The 17,772-nt window shown below is 44.0% G+C and overlaps 1 protein-coding gene across 7 annotated transcripts in view; it reads left to right on the top strand.

Annotated features, from left to right (window-relative positions):
* Positions 1–17,772, top strand: part of CUTC (cutC copper transporter) — a 342,323-nt gene that overhangs the window by 188,383 nt on the left and 136,168 nt on the right. For all 7 annotated transcript variants that reach the window (XM_086922591.1, XM_086922593.1, XM_086922596.1 and 4 more), the window contains one exon: positions 16,915–17,124. In XM_086922591.1, the coding sequence (XP_086778717.1) occupies positions 16,915–17,124 (210 nt within the window). The remainder of the gene's footprint in view (positions 1–16,914; positions 17,125–17,772) is intronic.

Below are 17,772 nucleotides of genomic sequence, written 5' to 3'. Positions count from 1 at the left end.
GAGCTGGTAGGAATGGATAATTTGATTAATGTTGTGACCTTGCATCAAAGGTATGGGTATGTTGCACACTGCTGTATGAGTGTTGATAACAAATGGATGTGTCTGACCTGTTTTCCCTCGTTAAACACCGGATAATTCTAGTGAGAACGGACAACACAACTGCCATGTTTTACCTACAAAAGCAGGGTGGCACACACTCCCAGGAGTCATCTGCTCTAGGTCACAGCATTTGGCAGTAGGTGATACATCAAGGAGTCCATCTCCCCATACAGAACATACCAGGATTGGACAACAATTTTGGAGACCTGCTCAGCGGGATGCATCAACAAGTACACCAGTGGTAACTCTACTGCCAAGTTCTACTCTCGTCCTTCCACCGTTGGGGATTCTCTCTCATAGACCTGTTTGTCTCTGCTGCAAATTCAAAATGCCCAAACTTCGCCTCCAGTTTCTCTCACCCACAGTCCATGGGCAATGCACTACGAATAAATTGGTCAGGGATATCCTCCTACACTTTTCCACCTCTTCATTCATGGTACGGAAGCTTTGTCAAATATCCCTCGCTTTTATCTTAGTATTTGAATGACTGATGCCACAGAGACCAGCCCAAACAACATCCCACTGAACTGGTAGACTCTTGTTGGAATAATAAAAGCAGTAAGATCTTGAGAATTGTCACACAGTTTACCCTGATGATATGAAGATGGAAGACCTAGTGTGGTGAATATCCTTTCCTATTTCAGTGTTGCAAATTCAAATCTACTAAAGCCTTATTTAACCCTGTAAGATCCACACAAAGTCTCATGCCACCATTGCTATTCTTTAACATTATTATAAGAGCCAGCCATTCAGTTTCTTCAATGGATACTATCACTCTCACCTCCTTAAACTTGTCTATTTCTTCCCATACTGTGTTATGTTATGTTAAATTAATTTATTGAGCGCACTAACACCATTAGGTTTCTTGGCGCTATACAGAGGGAGCAGGGAGGAGAGACAGAAAATAACATAACAGAGATGATAGCTAATAGTACGCTTCAGTGAAAAGATGCGTTTTAAGGGAAGATCTGAATCTGGAGTAGGGGAGGACAACCTAAGAGAAAGGGGTCAAGAGTTCCAAAAAGACGGGGCTAAGAAAGAGAACCTAAGGCCACCGTGTTTCTTCCGCTTGAATCTAGGGACAGAAAGTAGAGCCATTTGAGATGACCGGAGGGTGCGGGAGGGAACATACGGATGAAGCAAAGAGGAAATGAAGGAGGGGCCGTGACCAGTGAGGGATTTGGAAATGATGCAACCAAGCTTAAATTTACAGCGGGCAGAAACCGGATGCCTGTGGAGACTTTTTAGAAGAGGTTGGACATGTTGATCTCTGGGTTGATGGTAAATCAGGCGGGCAGCCTGATTTTGGATCAACTCGAGTCTCCTGATTTGGTATGCAGGAATGCCTACGTATAGTGCATTTGCGTAGTCAAGCCTGGACATGACTAACGCAAGCAGGGCCAAAGTAAGGGCATCTGTAGTAAGTAGGCGGGAGATTTTGCGTATTTTCCTGAGCTGGAAATGGCTAGAGGAAACTACAGCGCTGATCTGGGGTGTCATAGATAGATTGTTACTTATGACAACTCCCAGACTTTTTGCTGAGTTGACGGGACAAGGGGGGGCTGCCAAGACTGGCAGGCCAAAAGGAGGAGTGCCAGGGATTGGAGGGCCCCCCCGACAAGCACCAACTCAGCCTTGTCGGGGTTAAGTTTCAGATGGTTTGTGCCCATCCAATCACTGATGAAACAGAGGGTGTTTTGGAAAGTGGAAATGGATTCATCACTGGAGTCAATAGTGAAGACCAGTTGAATGTCGTCCGCGTAGTTGAACGCGGAGACATTGAATCGACGGAGGGAGCGGATTAGCGGGACCAGGTATAGATTAAAAAGGAGAGGGGATAAAGAAGAGCCTTGCGGGACACCACAGGTCAACTCGACTTGAGAAGCAGAAAACTGGGACAGCCTGACAGCTTGGTGGCGATGGGTCAGGAAAGAGCGCACCCAGTCCAGGGCAGTGCCCTGGATGCCAGCCTCTCTGACACGGTCGACCAAAATGTCATGGTCGACCGTGTCAAAGGCGGCCGTCAGGTCTAAAAGAACCAGGGCCTGACAGGTGTTAAAGTCGGCGCCCCTGCGCAGTTCGTCCATCACAGAGAGGATGACTGCTTCTGTGGAATGCGCAGGTCTAAACCCAGCCTGCTGGGGGTCCAAAACACAAGAGTCTTCTACAAAAGAAGTAAGGGTTTGAGTAACATGGGACTCCAGGACTTTGCTAAGGAAAGGGAGGAGGGAGATAGGGCGATAGTTGCTCATGATGGACGGATCAGCCGTAGGTTTTTTCAGAATGGCGACCACCTCTGTCCGTTTGAAGGATCCCGGGACCACCCCTGTAGTTAAGGAGTTGTTTAAAAGGGCTAGAGGGGGGTCCAGGCAGGAAGTAAAGGCTTCTCGCAGGGCCGAGGGGGGGCAACAGTCACTGGGAGAGCCAGACGAGACTTTGAGCAGAAGGGGGAGAAAATTATCTTTTGAAATGGGGGAAGCTGGGTTAGGGTATGGGTGTTGTGGTGAGGGGGAGTACTGGGGGGGGAAGAGGCAGATGAGGTGTGAGCAGAGATGCTGGTTTTGATTTTCACAATTTTGTCCACAAAGAATTGATTCAGGGAATCACACAGAGGCTGGGAGGGGAGCGGGGCAATGGTGACTCTCGCCGGGTTGCATAATTCCTCAACAATAGAGAAAATATCTTTGGACTTATTAGTAGAGTTCAAGATCTTGTGGGAAAAGTAGCTGGATTTAGCTCGGGCTATAGCGGCCTTGTATTCCCTCAGTTGAGAAGAAAAGACGGCCTTTGTCTCGGGGGTATATCCTCGACGCCAGCGTCTTTCGGCCCGACGGAGACTCAGTTTCAGAGCCTTGAGTTCCTCGGTGAACCACCTATGGGCGTCGTGACTGCGCCGCGTCTTAACAGGTTTTAGAGGTGCCACCGAGTCAGCGGCGGAGACAAGCCATTGGGTGAGGTTATCAGACTGAGAGTCGATGGAAATGGTGGGTCCCGTGATGGAGGGGGCCGAAGAACTCAGGAGGGAGGTAAATTTGTTGAGGTCGGCCTTGTTCCAATTACGTGCCAGAAAGTTAGATTCTCGGATGATATTGGCCGGGGGGGCTTGGCAAGGGAAAAAGTGATAAGTAGATGATCTGACCAGAGGCAGGGAAGAACAAGGGGAGTGGAGATGTCTAGAGAGGAAGTCCATACCTGGTCTAGGATATGACCTTTAACATGCGTGGGTGTGTGTATATGTTGGGTACAATTGAGACCCTGCATGAGGTCAGAAAAGGCAAAATACTGCTTCTTACATACTTCAAGATAATCTAAATGTAGTCACAAATAGTACAGTTACCAGATTTAACTTGATCCTATAAACATAAGACTATAGTCATCCTAAATTTTGAAAAACTTTCCCAAATCTAGGGCAAATTTCCCTCTCAACAATCTTTAATCCAGCTTAATTATATTGTTTCCCTCATCAATTTCATATGGTTTCATGTTGGGATCCAGACACATCCTCAAATCTTTCTAATTAGGCCAGCTCGAGATGTTATTGCCCTTGACAAACATATCAGTCAGTCAGTCAGTCAGTCAGTCAAAGATCTTGCCTGACATATATAACTTTCCTACCCTGAGCCTCCTCTTATCCTTAAAACCTTGCATTGAAAATGCCCTCTCATCTTACTGTAACTTGTAATTTTCTTTATACACTACTTTAATAATGATTGGCAAACATATAGAAGAGTCAAACATCATCACCAACTCCATGCCATATAATTCCACTCTCTCAGAAGAGATTCCCTTGCCTCGTCACTCAATTTCAAAACATTCTCATCACAAACCTCTCTTATGCCTTCGCTTTTCTTTGCTTGTTAGAAACTCCTTTTAACCACACTTACTGCACATGACCTTCCAATCCGGATCCTCTCTACTGTGCTCCATATATCCTACTTGTCCCCCATATGACCTACTTGTCCACACCATAAACACTGCCATTTGAACTTGTTTTCCTTTTCAGTGCACTACATCTTGTGCTCCACATTTTTTGCTACCTACAGAACTTCACTCAGAGATGTTTCGTACTTCAACCACACTCATAATCTCCGTTCACCTCCAATTAATTTAACCATATGTTACTTACCCTCTCATCTGTTAAGGCTCCAAAAATTACAGGTCACAGTCAACTTCCTTAGTGCTGTGAAAAACTCTTCTACTGTTATTCATTTTTAACACTTCGCCCAAAATGATATTGCTCTGATATGATACTGATATTGTGATATTCATTCAACCTCCTTGCAGCCTCTTGCTCTAAGTCGGGTAAGGAGCCCAGTATTTCCTGTCCTTCTGCCTCGCCTCAAGACAATGTAAAAGAAGAGAATTTTCATCCCACAAACTCTTGTGTAATCCTCTTTTCTACCTCAAGGCGGAAGGACTAAGGAAGAACTGTGGGAGAATGGCGTTGTGCACATCTGTAAAGTTTCAGCAATGGTCTTCAAAAATAACTAAGCACCTCTAAATAGCATCAAAGATTTCAGAGAACTATAACCACAAGAGAAAATGAAATCATTAATGATATATTAGAGCTCTGAAAATAGAATGTGTTTGTCCCTGACTAATTGAAAGTAACGCCCAGAAAAGTAGGTGTGCACATTACTGATATGTATTGGTGCACAAGTAGAGTCAGATATGCACATCCCAGTTACTTGATCACAGTGTATCACTATCAAGGGTGTTCCTGTCACCGTAGTTTGTACAGGCAAAGAAAGATGAGCACTCCAGGAAGATACTTCTACAAGTCCTTGGCCAAGTTCCCTCGACAGTTCGTCCGCAATCCTCTCTGTACCGATAAAGTGAGAATCTGTCACAAACTGCCAGAAGAGTGTTGCATACTTTTAATATGGAGCACCACCATTTAAGTAGTTTCAGTCTGCTACAGGTTGAATTTGACAATTTCTACCAATCATTCGACCGCTGAACCGGACAAACCTGCCTTTCACAGTCCTTTAAGATGACTTTTGTGCTTGCTTACAGATGCAGATATCTGATGACGTATTATGGCCCACAAACTGCGTGTCAAGGTCGCACTTTTGTCTAGTTAACTTCCTTGCTTCTTGGGAATTATGTTTCTTGGTTTTGTTCCCCGCCTCCTATTCCCAGAAACACAGATGGAGATAGTGGGCGGTGAAACGATGAAGACATATGATGAATATGGAATTATTCCTCACTACACTGCTACCCCCTTAACGCCTCGAGTACTTTCACTCATCTTCTTCACTCTGGTATGCCTCTTTTAGCACTGCGTACTGTGCATCCAAACCTACCTGCAAACAGAACACAGATCTCACTGGTGTGTTGGGGTGTGGAGTTCTTGTCGCCAATAGTGTAAAAGAGAAGCTGCACACCTGAGTTAAGTGAACGTCTTTAGCTTTAATATTCACTCCTCACCCACCTGCAAAATAAGGCTAACTGACTCAAAGGAATTGCCAGTACAAAAACATACATTTCAGTGTGGAATCACCCTACATTCCAATGTAGAACCACCATTCCTCACAGTAAGATGTAATATTAGCCTTTGTTTTTGTGTTTTTTTTTTTACTGGATAGGTTGGGCTCATCACAGTGCGATGATGTGCAAATATTATGTTGACTACTTTAATCAAATCAGTGGGCTTATACACTTATTCTGTATGGTTTTGGTTTACGCAGAGGCAAATACGTCACAGATAATTGTTTTCCTGAGATTTAAGTGAAATTCATCGACAGGTACTTACATACTCAAATTTGTGTTACTTAGGTGCAAACTGTGACTCTTGTGAAGGGGTGCTATGATTTTACCCTTTGTACAGTCTCCTGGGTCTGCCATCCAACTAGAAACATTTGGAAAGGGGTTCTCAATCTCTTGGTTCACAGAGGATAAGTTGAGCCTAGCTAATACTTTGTGTTATGATTTCTTGTCACTTGTTTAATTAATCAAATTCATCCATTAGCTTACATGTTGTAGCAGGTGTGGCACTCATTGATTTTCCAGGCTCATGGCTGAGAGCTGTTCCTATAAAACCTGTTAGTATTCGGTAGATGGCACTGCATGTATTTTTCAGTAGAACCATCCCTTCTATAGGTTTTTGGGAACTCAGCGGTTTACAGTCTCCTCCTGACAACAGTAATTTTCTTACTTGTTCTGTCCTTCCTATCTGCTTGGGTTGGTAGTTATCCTATGATGAGAAGTCCACGTTTCACCTTGCAATGCCACATTGTTGTAATGAATGCGGATTGAGATCCTGGTGACGGTTCCACACATCTGGGACATTTCTCGTTTCTGACAGGAGAAAGATCCTGGAAAAGATTATTTAAATAAGCCTCTGTCTTGAGACTACCTCCATGAAGGTTCTTGCAGGAAACTGTTAGCAGTTTCTTCCGGTCTTCGGGCTCAATCTTTGTTTGCTGTCTTGCTCAGCTCCTCCCTCCTCAACTCCCCTTAGCCAAGCTGTGTTCATCTAGCCTTCAGGACGTCCCGCATTCCATGCATGACATCTCACGATGACTTCGCACTAGCTGCTCCTGGAAAAGTAATCCTGAGCTCACAGGTACATAGTAGTTGCACAGACAAACCACCCAGCAAAACCTTTACACCAAGGCACAGTAGGCAAGCGTAAATGCTGAGAAACTATCTAAACTAAGGAAAACGGTTATCTGCAGTCCAGCTTTACTCACTGACCTGCCTGCCGACTATCTCCCTTTCAGAAACGACCTATAGATAGTGCCTTCTAGGCACTACAGAAATAGTTTCCTTTTGCTGCTGCTGTCATTAATTCATTTTCCTTGAATTGTATCCATTTCTTAAATATGTTTTGTTTTCTATTTGTTAGGTCTAGCCTACCAGACAACTCAAGCTGTCTTGTTGCTACAGACCTATTAAGAACTTACCGTGGGCTTACAGTATGCCCTTTGCTTGGCTTTATCATCACTCTCATTTGCTTGCCCCTAATTCAGTGGCTTGCTTTCCTCTTCCTATGTTTATCCCCTGGAGCATAGGCCCTTTATAAGGCATTTGACTGACTGATTTGAAGCCTTCCAATGCTCACATTTAGGGAGCAAATGTCTGAATCCTGTGGAAAGTAAATTAGGCTTTGGCTAGCATTTCCCTTTACATTTCTAAATTTCTTTATTTAATACTTTACCGGTAAGCAATATCAAAGCCAACAACTGAATGTTCTTAATATGAAGGCAAGACCATGCAGCTTTGCCAATGCTTTTCATATATTGAGCCCAGCCGAGCAGCTCAGTCGATAGATTAATTGTTAAAATAAGCATTCCTACAGACACAAGTATCCCAAGCTATAGCATTCAGGACCCTGTAACATGGGCATTAGTCAGAATTGTCACACAGCATGAGGATACATGAGGATACATGTCATTTACTACGAATTTTACATAGAAACAGGGAAACCATAAAATCCATCAACATTGAGGCAGATTAGCCCAGGCAGCCCTTATGATCTACAAACGGAAATAAAGTATAACTATGGTGACATTCAAACAACCATTTTAGCAGTTTGTTTCCGAGAGTGTGGATACAACATGAGATTAATATCAGAAGGCACATATAAGCTTAAGTATGTTAGAGGGACACAGTTGTTTATGCAGTATATAAGTTCCCTGACAGTTTATTCTTTCCATGCCCAGCTATGTCACTGTGGGACATCTTCTTATTTCCACAACATATACTAGCTGTCTTTCGGTAAGTATTGGGGCCAGGTCATCAAATCTGAATTAAAGTTTTTTGGGATTAAACCATTGAGCCTAACAAGCAAGCTCTGGATTTGTGTACAATTGTATTCCCTGTCGGGTGTTAAGTCAATTCAGCAACCGTAGACCGACTTATGATGCTGATGGGCATATTCATAGCATATGAATTAAAGCTGCACTTCTTGCTTGGCATCTTGGGCCAACACTAGCAACATTCTGTGTTATTGACTAAGCAACTGCAATGTGTGGTGACAATATGTTATATATAATCAAATTAAATCTTTATTCCTATACACCTTTTTAAGCTGACCTGGTGCCGATTACCAATGTCTTTCAGTCAGGTTGCCTGTGTCCTCTACCCAAGACTCTCTGGATAGATTTGAGTTTAATTTAACTGAGTTTAATATGAGACCCTGTTTACCTGCTACCACCTATGTTCAGACCAAAAAGTTCTGGTGACCTCTTAAAGGCTGATAGTGCAAAATGGCGTAAATTGATCCATTCTCTCCTTGTTGCCATTTGTAAAGGTGCCCCTATTCCCTCATCGTGGAAGGGGGCCGAGGTGGTCCCTATCTACAAGAAAGGATCGAGGGCTGATCCATCCAACTAACGGCCGATCAGCTTGTTGGACATTGGCCAAAAAGTTGTCGGCAAAGTTCTGTTTAGTTAGAATTCTAAATTGGGTAGAAGAAAATAAAATTCTTTCTGACTATCAGGCAGGTTTCAGAGTGGGCACTGGGACGATTGAGCAAGTTTTTAGGCTCATGATGGTGTACTGGAAGGTGGTGGTTATAGGCAAGGGCAGTCTTTATCTTGCGTTTATCGATTTAAAGACTGCCTTTGACCTTGTACCTAGGGAATCACTTTGGAAAGTACTCGCTGACATGGGGCTGCCACACTATCTGCTGTCCCTACTAGTTAGGTTGCACCAAGATAGCTTTGCCCAAGTCAGGTGGGGCCCTGGAGGGGAGAAAACGGGTAGTATTCCGGTTGAGAGAGGTGTCCTCCAGGGATGTGTTCTGGCTCCCACACTTTTCTCTCTTTACATCAATGGGGTGGTTGAGCATCTCCTCGAACATCCTTCTGATGAACCATCCCTGGCTGGTGAACGCATACCGACCCTCCTCTTCGCGGATGATACGCTTTTAATTTCCAAATCCCCAATGGGACTCCAGAGACTTTTGGACAATTTTCAATCCTTTTGCACCAAACGAGGTTTGGTAATAAACACAAACAAAGCGAAGTACCTCGTGCTCAATCCACCGAAGCAACATGTGCGCTCTCCCACTCTGAATGCCGAGCTCTTGGAAAGGGTAAAGGTCTTTGACTATCTTGGGATACGACTATCGCACAAAATGGACTGGACCCCACACTTAGATAAAATGCTGATGAGTCACAAAAGGATTACAGGAGCCCTTTTGAAAGAGCAACGATCCTGCACAACAAGGCCTATAGCTTCAGTCCTCGAGATTTATTCAGCTAAAGGCGTCAGCTCTGCCCTCTATGGGGCTGAACTTTGGGGTTCATCTACCACTGATGCTCTGCAGAGATCTGAAAACAAATTCTGCAGAGCAATTATGTCCCTCCCTCAAGGCACCCCTACACTTCCTCTAATGCTGGACTTAGGCTGCCCCCAGATTGATGATATTGCCAAATTCCGTCCATTATTGCTATGGGCACGCATCTGGCGGATGGAAGAACTAAGTGGATATGCCAGAGGTCTAGCAGAAATCATGTCATCGCCAAGTTGGCACAAAATCATATGGCTGAGAGACATGAAGAGCTTACTAACAAAGTTGGGCCATATTGAATCATGGTCAAGTAGAACATCACCCCCGAAGCTAGTCCTCAAAAAGCTTTACTGGGACTGGATCTGCTCACAAAGGAATTCTAGCACCACCCTGGGCAGGCTCACAGAGGATTTCTTGAAGTTCAAAGATTGTCCCAGACGGGAATTGTACCTTGATGCAATTGGAAAACCCTTTGATAGGGCCTTGTACTTTAGGTTCAGAGTGGGAACCCTTCCACTTAATACTTTTACCGCAAGATGGAAATCCCACATGGAAATGTCCGAGCTATGCCCAGCCTGCCTTGCCAAACCGGAGTCACTGGCACATCTCATGTTCGAGTGCAGTGAGTACGCAACTCCAAGGAGGGTCTGGCTCAAAAACTTATGCCGCCAGCTGGGGACTAGGAGCCATGACGTGGCAATTAGGATACTCATATCCGATAGTAGTGTACCCTATGCTTGTGCCCTAGCCAAATTTCTCTCATGGACTTGTGCTATTCGAGCCAAAAGGCTGAAATCAACTGTTTAATTCTATTCTTTTAAAATGTTTTAACTGAATGAACTGCCATCTTTTTTCTTCTTGATTAAGAAATCTGTGAAAATTCAACCAATTAATTGGCTAGTTTTTTTGATTGTACAAACAATTATTACCGAAATCACTGTCACTTTTAATGTTATGCACATAGACAACAAAATCTTTTTTTTAATCTATTACTGTTTTTACATGTACGATTTGACCTACTGTGCTGCTTTTATGATAATTGTTTTATCGAAATAAAGCTTTTTGACTTTGACTTTGACTTTGACTTTGACCAAAAAGTTCTTCGAGCCCCAGATTTACATACTCCGGTTTCCTTCAATTGGCTTATTTATGAACCAAAGATCCAAAATTGCCCTGCGTGATGGGATAAGTGTGTTGCAAACTTTGAAACTTTTGTAGTCTGTCACCAGCGAACAAGTCCTCTGATATTAAAATTCCAGCTCTTGTCCACACTAATGTGTCAATAACTTCAGCTAATCTGGGTATACACCAGAGTGGTAAATCAGGTGCATATACCATTGTTGTGTCCTTACGAAGTAGAACCAATAGTGCTTTTAATCTAGGGGACTAGTGTTTTTATGTGGTTTACGAGTATTATCTTGATATTGGATTGCCTTCCATCATATTTTGCATGTATTGAATCTCTGGAAAGTTGAATTCATCACCAAAGCACACAGGATGGGGTACAATGGCCTTTCCTGGAGCATGCTACGGCACATTGGCCATGAATAAAATATTATTTGACCAATTTTCACTCTTGCCTTTTAGGCTTCAGTACTGCAGTCAAATCCAATCTGTGCCATCATTTGTCACCTGAAACTCATCTCCTGTAGCACAGACAAATAATCCCTATTCAGGTTACTGAGCACCTTCTCCATATTGATGGGCGCAACAGTTGGTAGACATACGACTGTATCATGTCTATTCAGTACATGTACTAGGTGTCTTATGTTTGTTGATGTATTCCTGCTTCAGATGAAACCCTATTGACCTATGTGTACCGAACCAGTCAATAATGATAAAAACCTGGTCGCATAGAATTTTACCCAGGAGTTTATAATCCAAATGAAGCATTGAGAGTGAGCAAGTAGAAGCCAGTTCTAAGAGGGACCCTGTGAGACTTTGGTAGGGCTACTATCATAGCTTCCCTGGTAGTTGAAGGCAGCACGCATCATGTGTGTGCTGCCATAAGCATTGCAAATTAGTAATAGGCCAATAATGTCCTGGAAGCAGCGCATAATTAAAAGGATAGCCAATCACTAGCTGTAGCTTTTCAGGTGCCAAATCAGTTACTGCTTTTCTGGCTTTGTCCAGAGTTAACAGGCCATCAGTGCTTCTCTTTGAACTGTGGGTATTTTTTTTCCCCCTGAATGTCGTATGCAATTTACCTGTTCGATTTAGGAAAAACTATGAGGCTCTCAGTAGAGACGTTTATAGTTTTTCAAAACCAATCTTTTGCTGCACTTTAATACCTAACCACAGAGACAATGGAAGACTTAAGTCCTTTTTAAGGAGTACTCATTATGGGTCACCCATAACAGGAGATGACCTTCTTTGCCTCTCTCACTAAGGTGTTTTGCTATATGTTCCCTGTAGTCAAACAGCTTTATGCTTTCCGCAGAAGACCTGCACTCAGATTTTACTATCAAAGTACATTTTTAAGGAGGGTGCCTCCTCAATCCATGTTTTCTCAGAATTGTTTCCAGCTCAGGTATTTTCTAAGGCAATCTAATGCATTCTGGGTGTTGTATTCTTAGTTTACTTCAATTGAGATAATTATAATAATACAACTGATACCAATGATTTGTTGATTTGAAGCAGAGAACTTGAAACAGCACGTGTTGACATGGGGTGAGGTGGTCACCTTACTTCTCAGCATCTCTTTTTCTCATTACTCTATTTGTGAGCTCCTTTATAGTGTCTACCAGTTGAGCGATTTCTCCATTAATATTCGATTTTACCCCCATTAGATATTTTGATGCGTATGAATCCTATAAATACTTTAAAGACTTCCTATTCATAATTATACTGCTAGTCAAATCCTCCTGGTTAGACCTGTCAGGCCTAGGTTGGTCTTACCCTGTTTTTTTTTGCCCTTTTGCCTTGTTTTTGCCACCCTCTTTTTGTTGGACCTAGGTCTCTGAGTGCCTTACCTCTGCCAAACAGTGCTGAGGTGCAGGTGCTCTCTCTCAACAACATAGCTACCATAGGCCCCTGCTACTGCAGAGCGGCCTTTGTAGACATGTACTAGTAGTCAGGAGCAGGCTGGGACATCATGATACAGTAACACTGCCATTCCGCCTTTTTAGTCCATAGCCTAGAATGTAGAAGCTCCTGGAACCTTCCAGACTAGAGGAGGGGTTACCCTTTACCGCTTTTAGAGGAGGGTCACCTGACCTAGGGGTATAAGAGTAAAGGAGGGAACCTGAATTAGTCAGTTGAGGCACCACTGGACCTGGGGTAACCTCTGCAGGAGTTTAGGCGGTTGGGCCTAGATAGGAACCTACACCACTGGGACTGACTGGGCCTAGCCACTGCTTTTCTAAGTTAGGTGAGGGGCTCTGCCAGCCTGCTGATCTGGCCCGGCATGGGGAACCCAGGGAACCACCTCCAGTGTGCCAGGGGGAACCATCCTGCCTCTGAAGCCACTAACTCAACCCCCCTTCTTCCCCCCCCAAGAAACTACACAAGAAGGGCGCTGGGACCATCAAGCGCTGTAAGGAAGCACCTACCTGCTGTGAGGACTGTTGGGGGATCTACCAGGTAACCAGCGCTGACTGCCCAAACTGTGCTCCCCTGCGCTGTACTCCTAAAGTGCTGAGTACCCACCTACCGCTGGACTGTTAAAGGCTGCTGTTGCTGGAGGGCCTAAGGTTCTAATGGGCTCTGCTTGCCAAGCGCTGTGACGCTCCTGAGCACTACTTTGCCCTGAACTGCCAAGAACCGCTTGCTGCCGGGACTGTCTGCCCCCTAAGCGCTATAATCTCTAGGCTCTATCCTGCTCTGAGCGGTGCCCTTGTGCTGTGCCACTAAACGCTGTGCCCTCAAGAGCCCTAACTGGCCATCACCGCCGCCGCCCGGTACCTGTTCTACAGTGCTGGGTCCTGGGAAGCGCTAGCCTGCCATCACCGCTGCGACCCGGGCGCTGCGAGTCTCCAAGGCTGCCTGCATCGCTGCTGAGGGAGCGCTGTGCCTGTCGTCATCACCGCGGCCTCGGCTGTCCTGCCATTGGCTGAGGTTGCAGCGCCTCTTATACACCGTGTTCCCATTGGTCCTGGGGCCAAAGGAGCTATCGAGAGGCCCGGGACCGGTTCATCACCAGCGCAGGGCTCTACGGAGAGCGAGGAGCGAGAACCCCCCCCCCCCCCCCCAGCTTGCACCAGCCCCGGACGGAGCGGCGAAGGCCTCACAGAGGCCCAGATTGAAGGTACCCCGGGGGAGGGCGAATACATCTGGGAGTAGCGGGGCTGCTGAGGAGCCTGGCCATATCAGAGTGGCAACCCCATGTCTGCCCCTCCCCCGTAGGAGACTGTAGTTGGGCCCAGTTGGCCCTAATTAACCTGATAGCAGCCTGGAATAAGGGGAAAAGTGACTAGGGGCCCCCTGAACTGGGCGTTAGCCTTAATTGTTGACAGTTTTTTGTACCTAAAGTTAACCCCTGGCTAGGGTAGTGTTTTTTGCAGCATGCCCTGTAGCAGGAAACCTTGTTTATGTTTCTGATGTGCCATTTAAGCAGAGGTTTACTCATTCCAATGATCCCCATGCCCCAGAAATATTTTACATTGAAAGTAGTCCTATGAAATGTTGTCTTTAATGAACCTGCTTCTGAGAAATGTTATTGCCTAGCCTACCCCTACATGATAGTGAGGTGTTTACAGACATGTTTGCCTGATGTTTAGGAAATGTCCAATGCCTTACTTGATGCCTAGGCAAAGTTACTTACCTACCTTGAAGAAGTCTAGATAAAAGAGTCTTGTTTTAACCAACTATCTGGTGTGGTGTCATTTTATTGCGTGTGCCTCCCTGTCTCAGTGTGAGTGTGTGCTGCACTTCTGCTTTACACCTAGCCTTCGGGTGCCTTCCTGCCTCGCTCCAAGCTACCGTGGTGGAATTTGTGACCCCAGTTCTAACACTCATTATTGTAAAAGTATTGCTTTATATGGTCCCTCATTCGAATTCTGAAGGATGTAGCCTTCAGCAAGGTGGCTTGTAATCCCAACAATGTTTTATCATCAATAAAGTGTGTCACCAGAGGGTTGTGGTTCTGAGCCTGTGCGTCCTAAATACTCCACCGAACCTTGCAACGGGCAGAATAAAGAATCATGCCATGCACAAGAAACCGAAATGAACATTCAACATCTCTCAAATGTGCAGCCACCAGTTATCAATCTGATTTCAGTTGCATAACTAACTTGCAGTGCTGCCTGACTCGTTCGTTACAGTACACCACGCAGTGGTGGATATAATCTGTCTAGATGTAGATCAGAAACACAATTGAAATCATCCACCTGTGATTGGTACATGCACATTGACAATATTTATGTTTGTAGCACGCTCATGGACATGCTCACAGTGGATCTCCATTCTGCAATCTCTTTAATCTCACATATCTGCTTTCTGGATCAGTTTTAGTCTGATGTGTCTCAAATAGTGAGCTTTAGCTGTAGTAGCACTCCTCTTGCTTATGATGAGTATATTTTGTTCGATATCCTACTGCCTTCCGGTCCCATCGAGTAAATTTCGAGAAGGCAGGCCATGTTTACACCAGACAGGCATTGTTCACAACACATCTGTTTAGATAGCCGTCAATTTTCTATCTCTTGAGTGGATTTCCCATTCCCCTTCCGTTCCATGATATACATTTATTTCAGGTTTCATAGCCATTTATATGTAATTAATATTGTATGGCTATGCCCACCAACGTCCCTGGCCCTTACATTGCACTGCCTGAGTGAGTGGCAGTGGATTAATTGTGTTATGCTTTTAAGCTAGAATGTAAGCCCTAAATGGTGTTACAGTTTGTGGGTGTCTGTGTTCCCTTTAACAATAAACCATTAATTAATTTTATCAGGGCTTGGTATGGGACTAACCACGCGTAGCAAAACACAAGTCTACATAAAAAGCATACAAAAATCACTTGTAGGACTGTGTGTGCAATCAAGTGGTGGCTATGTTGGGGAATTCTTTTTTGTACTGGTCCACGATCACATTCCCTTTGTCATGGCCAATTTGTGTAGTCCTAGTTAGTCTATGCCCCTACTATGCACTATTTGTGAACGTGAGACTGCAGCTCACCAATTGACATAGTAATATAACCAAAGCAGCAACAAGCTCAAACGAGCCCAAAAGCTTAAAAGTGAATGTTGCAAGACAAAATAGTAGTGTGTTCAAATTGCATCATGCTGTCAGCAGTCATATTGGTGTCTTGTGGACTTGGTTCAGTGTTTGGGTCCACATCTTCTCCCTCGCAAGTAGATCTCAAGGTGTTGACTTCAGAATCTGAGGAATCAGTGAGATCTTGGAGGTGTAATTCCACAAGGCTACCTTTCTATTTAGTCTCTGTTCTACGTTGTTTTTGTCTTCTCTTGCATCTACGCCGTACATTAAGGCATCATGTTTGGCTCGTGTACAGCGTCCCACTATTCTGTCTATCCAGTCAGACGCACCAGTATTTGTAATGAAATGAGAGCCTTTCTTCCATGAAGAATCTTTAGCCAGGACTAGTAATATATCCTTTGGGCCCCGAAAGCTTAGAGCATGTTTTTTTAATCAAGAAATGAGTTTTGTTCTTGCTTCATCACACAGTTAAAATCAGAAAACAAAATACTTTGCTCTTTTGCACCAAGTATTGGCCATTACTATCTCACTATATAGTTAACTAATCAGGCCACCATTGGACTCTATCAGTGCGTTTCATGTGTGATACAGCTAGAACAAAACTCCTTTCTTGATCAAAATAACGTGCTCTAAGCTTTCTGGGCCAAAGGATATATTACTAGCCCTGGCTAAAGATTCTTCATGGAAAAGGCATTTTAACTTATGACCCAAAGAACTAAGTACTTAAAAGCATTAAAGCACTAAGAACAATAATACCGGTGGTGCTTAAATTTCCAAATGCAATAATGACTTAACCTATCTGTGGAAAATTAGTTGTAGATATATTTCTTACAGACTTCAATAGTCCATCCTAAAACTGGGGAGCATGGAGAAAAAAGTTTGATTGGCTTTTGTTGGTAAGAATCAAGGGACAGCTAGTAAGGATTTATTCTGGGATCTGAGTGTACATACAGTGCATACATCTTCAGTTTAGACTTGTTGAATACGAGGGCAGAGTCACAAATAACACAGGGGGACAGACAAGATTGCTTGTAATGCAGTAGGTCTCAATTCCCTACTAAGGGCCTGATTTACAGTTCGGCGGACTGGTCACAAACATGAGGGATATCCTGCCCGCCTTAAAAAAAAGTGCCATAGGATATAATGCACTTGTTATAGTGTGACCGGGATAGCCATCACATTTGCGATGAAGTAACATTTGTGGTGGAGTAACCCATCTGCCAAAACTCTAAATAGGGTCCTAAGATCCTTATATTTCTGAATATCTCTACTTTTGTACTGAGCAACTATAATTGTGTTATCTGTTAATATTGTAACTCATTGTGTGGGATAAATGAACCTTGTGATTTGAAAAATTGCTGTGATTCTAATGTGTGCCATGAACTTTCGTTTTGACTTTTACTATCTCTTCCTGGTAGGGGTTCTTCAGGTGATCAAGCAGTATGTCCAGATCCCTGTGTTTGTAATGATCCGTCCACGTGGAGGGGATTTTCTGTATTCAGACCGAGAGGTGGAAGTGATGAAGGTAGAAATCCGCCTTGCAAAGATTCATGGTGCTGATGGTTTGGTCTTTGGAGCCTTAACTGAAGATGGCCGCGTAGATGCAGAGCTCTGTATGGAACTGCTTGGTGAGGGCACTTCTTGAAACTGTTGGGTAGTCCAGTGCTTGAAATGTTTTGAAAAACTAGAAGATAGTGGGCAAGAGGGATAGTACAAAAGACGAGAGATCACAAATTGCAATGTAGAAAGAGAAATATCTTGTCATGATTTACCAGCAAGATAATAGTGTTGAAGCACAACATTCCTTACAATTTTAAGAAATGCAATTCTCTCTGTTATTTTAAATGTTATTCTCTCCTCACGAGCTGCCGACCTTCACATAATTTGCGTCTGGTTCACTTGAGACGTAATGTACATAGATGGGGGAAACATGTGCAAAATGCTGCTGGGAAACTATGGCATTGAATTGCTAACCGAGAGCGGCATTGAAATTCTGTTTAACTTTGACTTAGGTAAGCTTTGGCCTAGAAATGCTGGCTAAAGACAGTGTGTGAAAAAGCTGAGCATGGGCATGTATGTCACTGACTGTTCCAATGCATTCTTCTCTAATTATCGCTTTTAGCGCCTCCCACTCAACTGCTCTAGTGTCTATGTTCCCCCACTTCGCAAATAGGTAATTCTCCAGAGCAGTCTTCAAGTCTGCCCTGTAAGTTACATCTGTAAGGAGATCAGCAGGCATACATCATGACCTTAACCCACTCGGCTTCTCGTCTCTG

Source organism: Lissotriton vulgaris, chromosome 5, assembly GCF_964263255.1.
Source record: "Lissotriton vulgaris chromosome 5, aLisVul1.2, whole genome shotgun sequence".
Taxonomy (NCBI): Eukaryota; Metazoa; Chordata; class Amphibia; order Caudata; family Salamandridae; genus Lissotriton; species Lissotriton vulgaris.
This window is presented reverse-complemented; position numbering and strand designations above follow the sequence as displayed.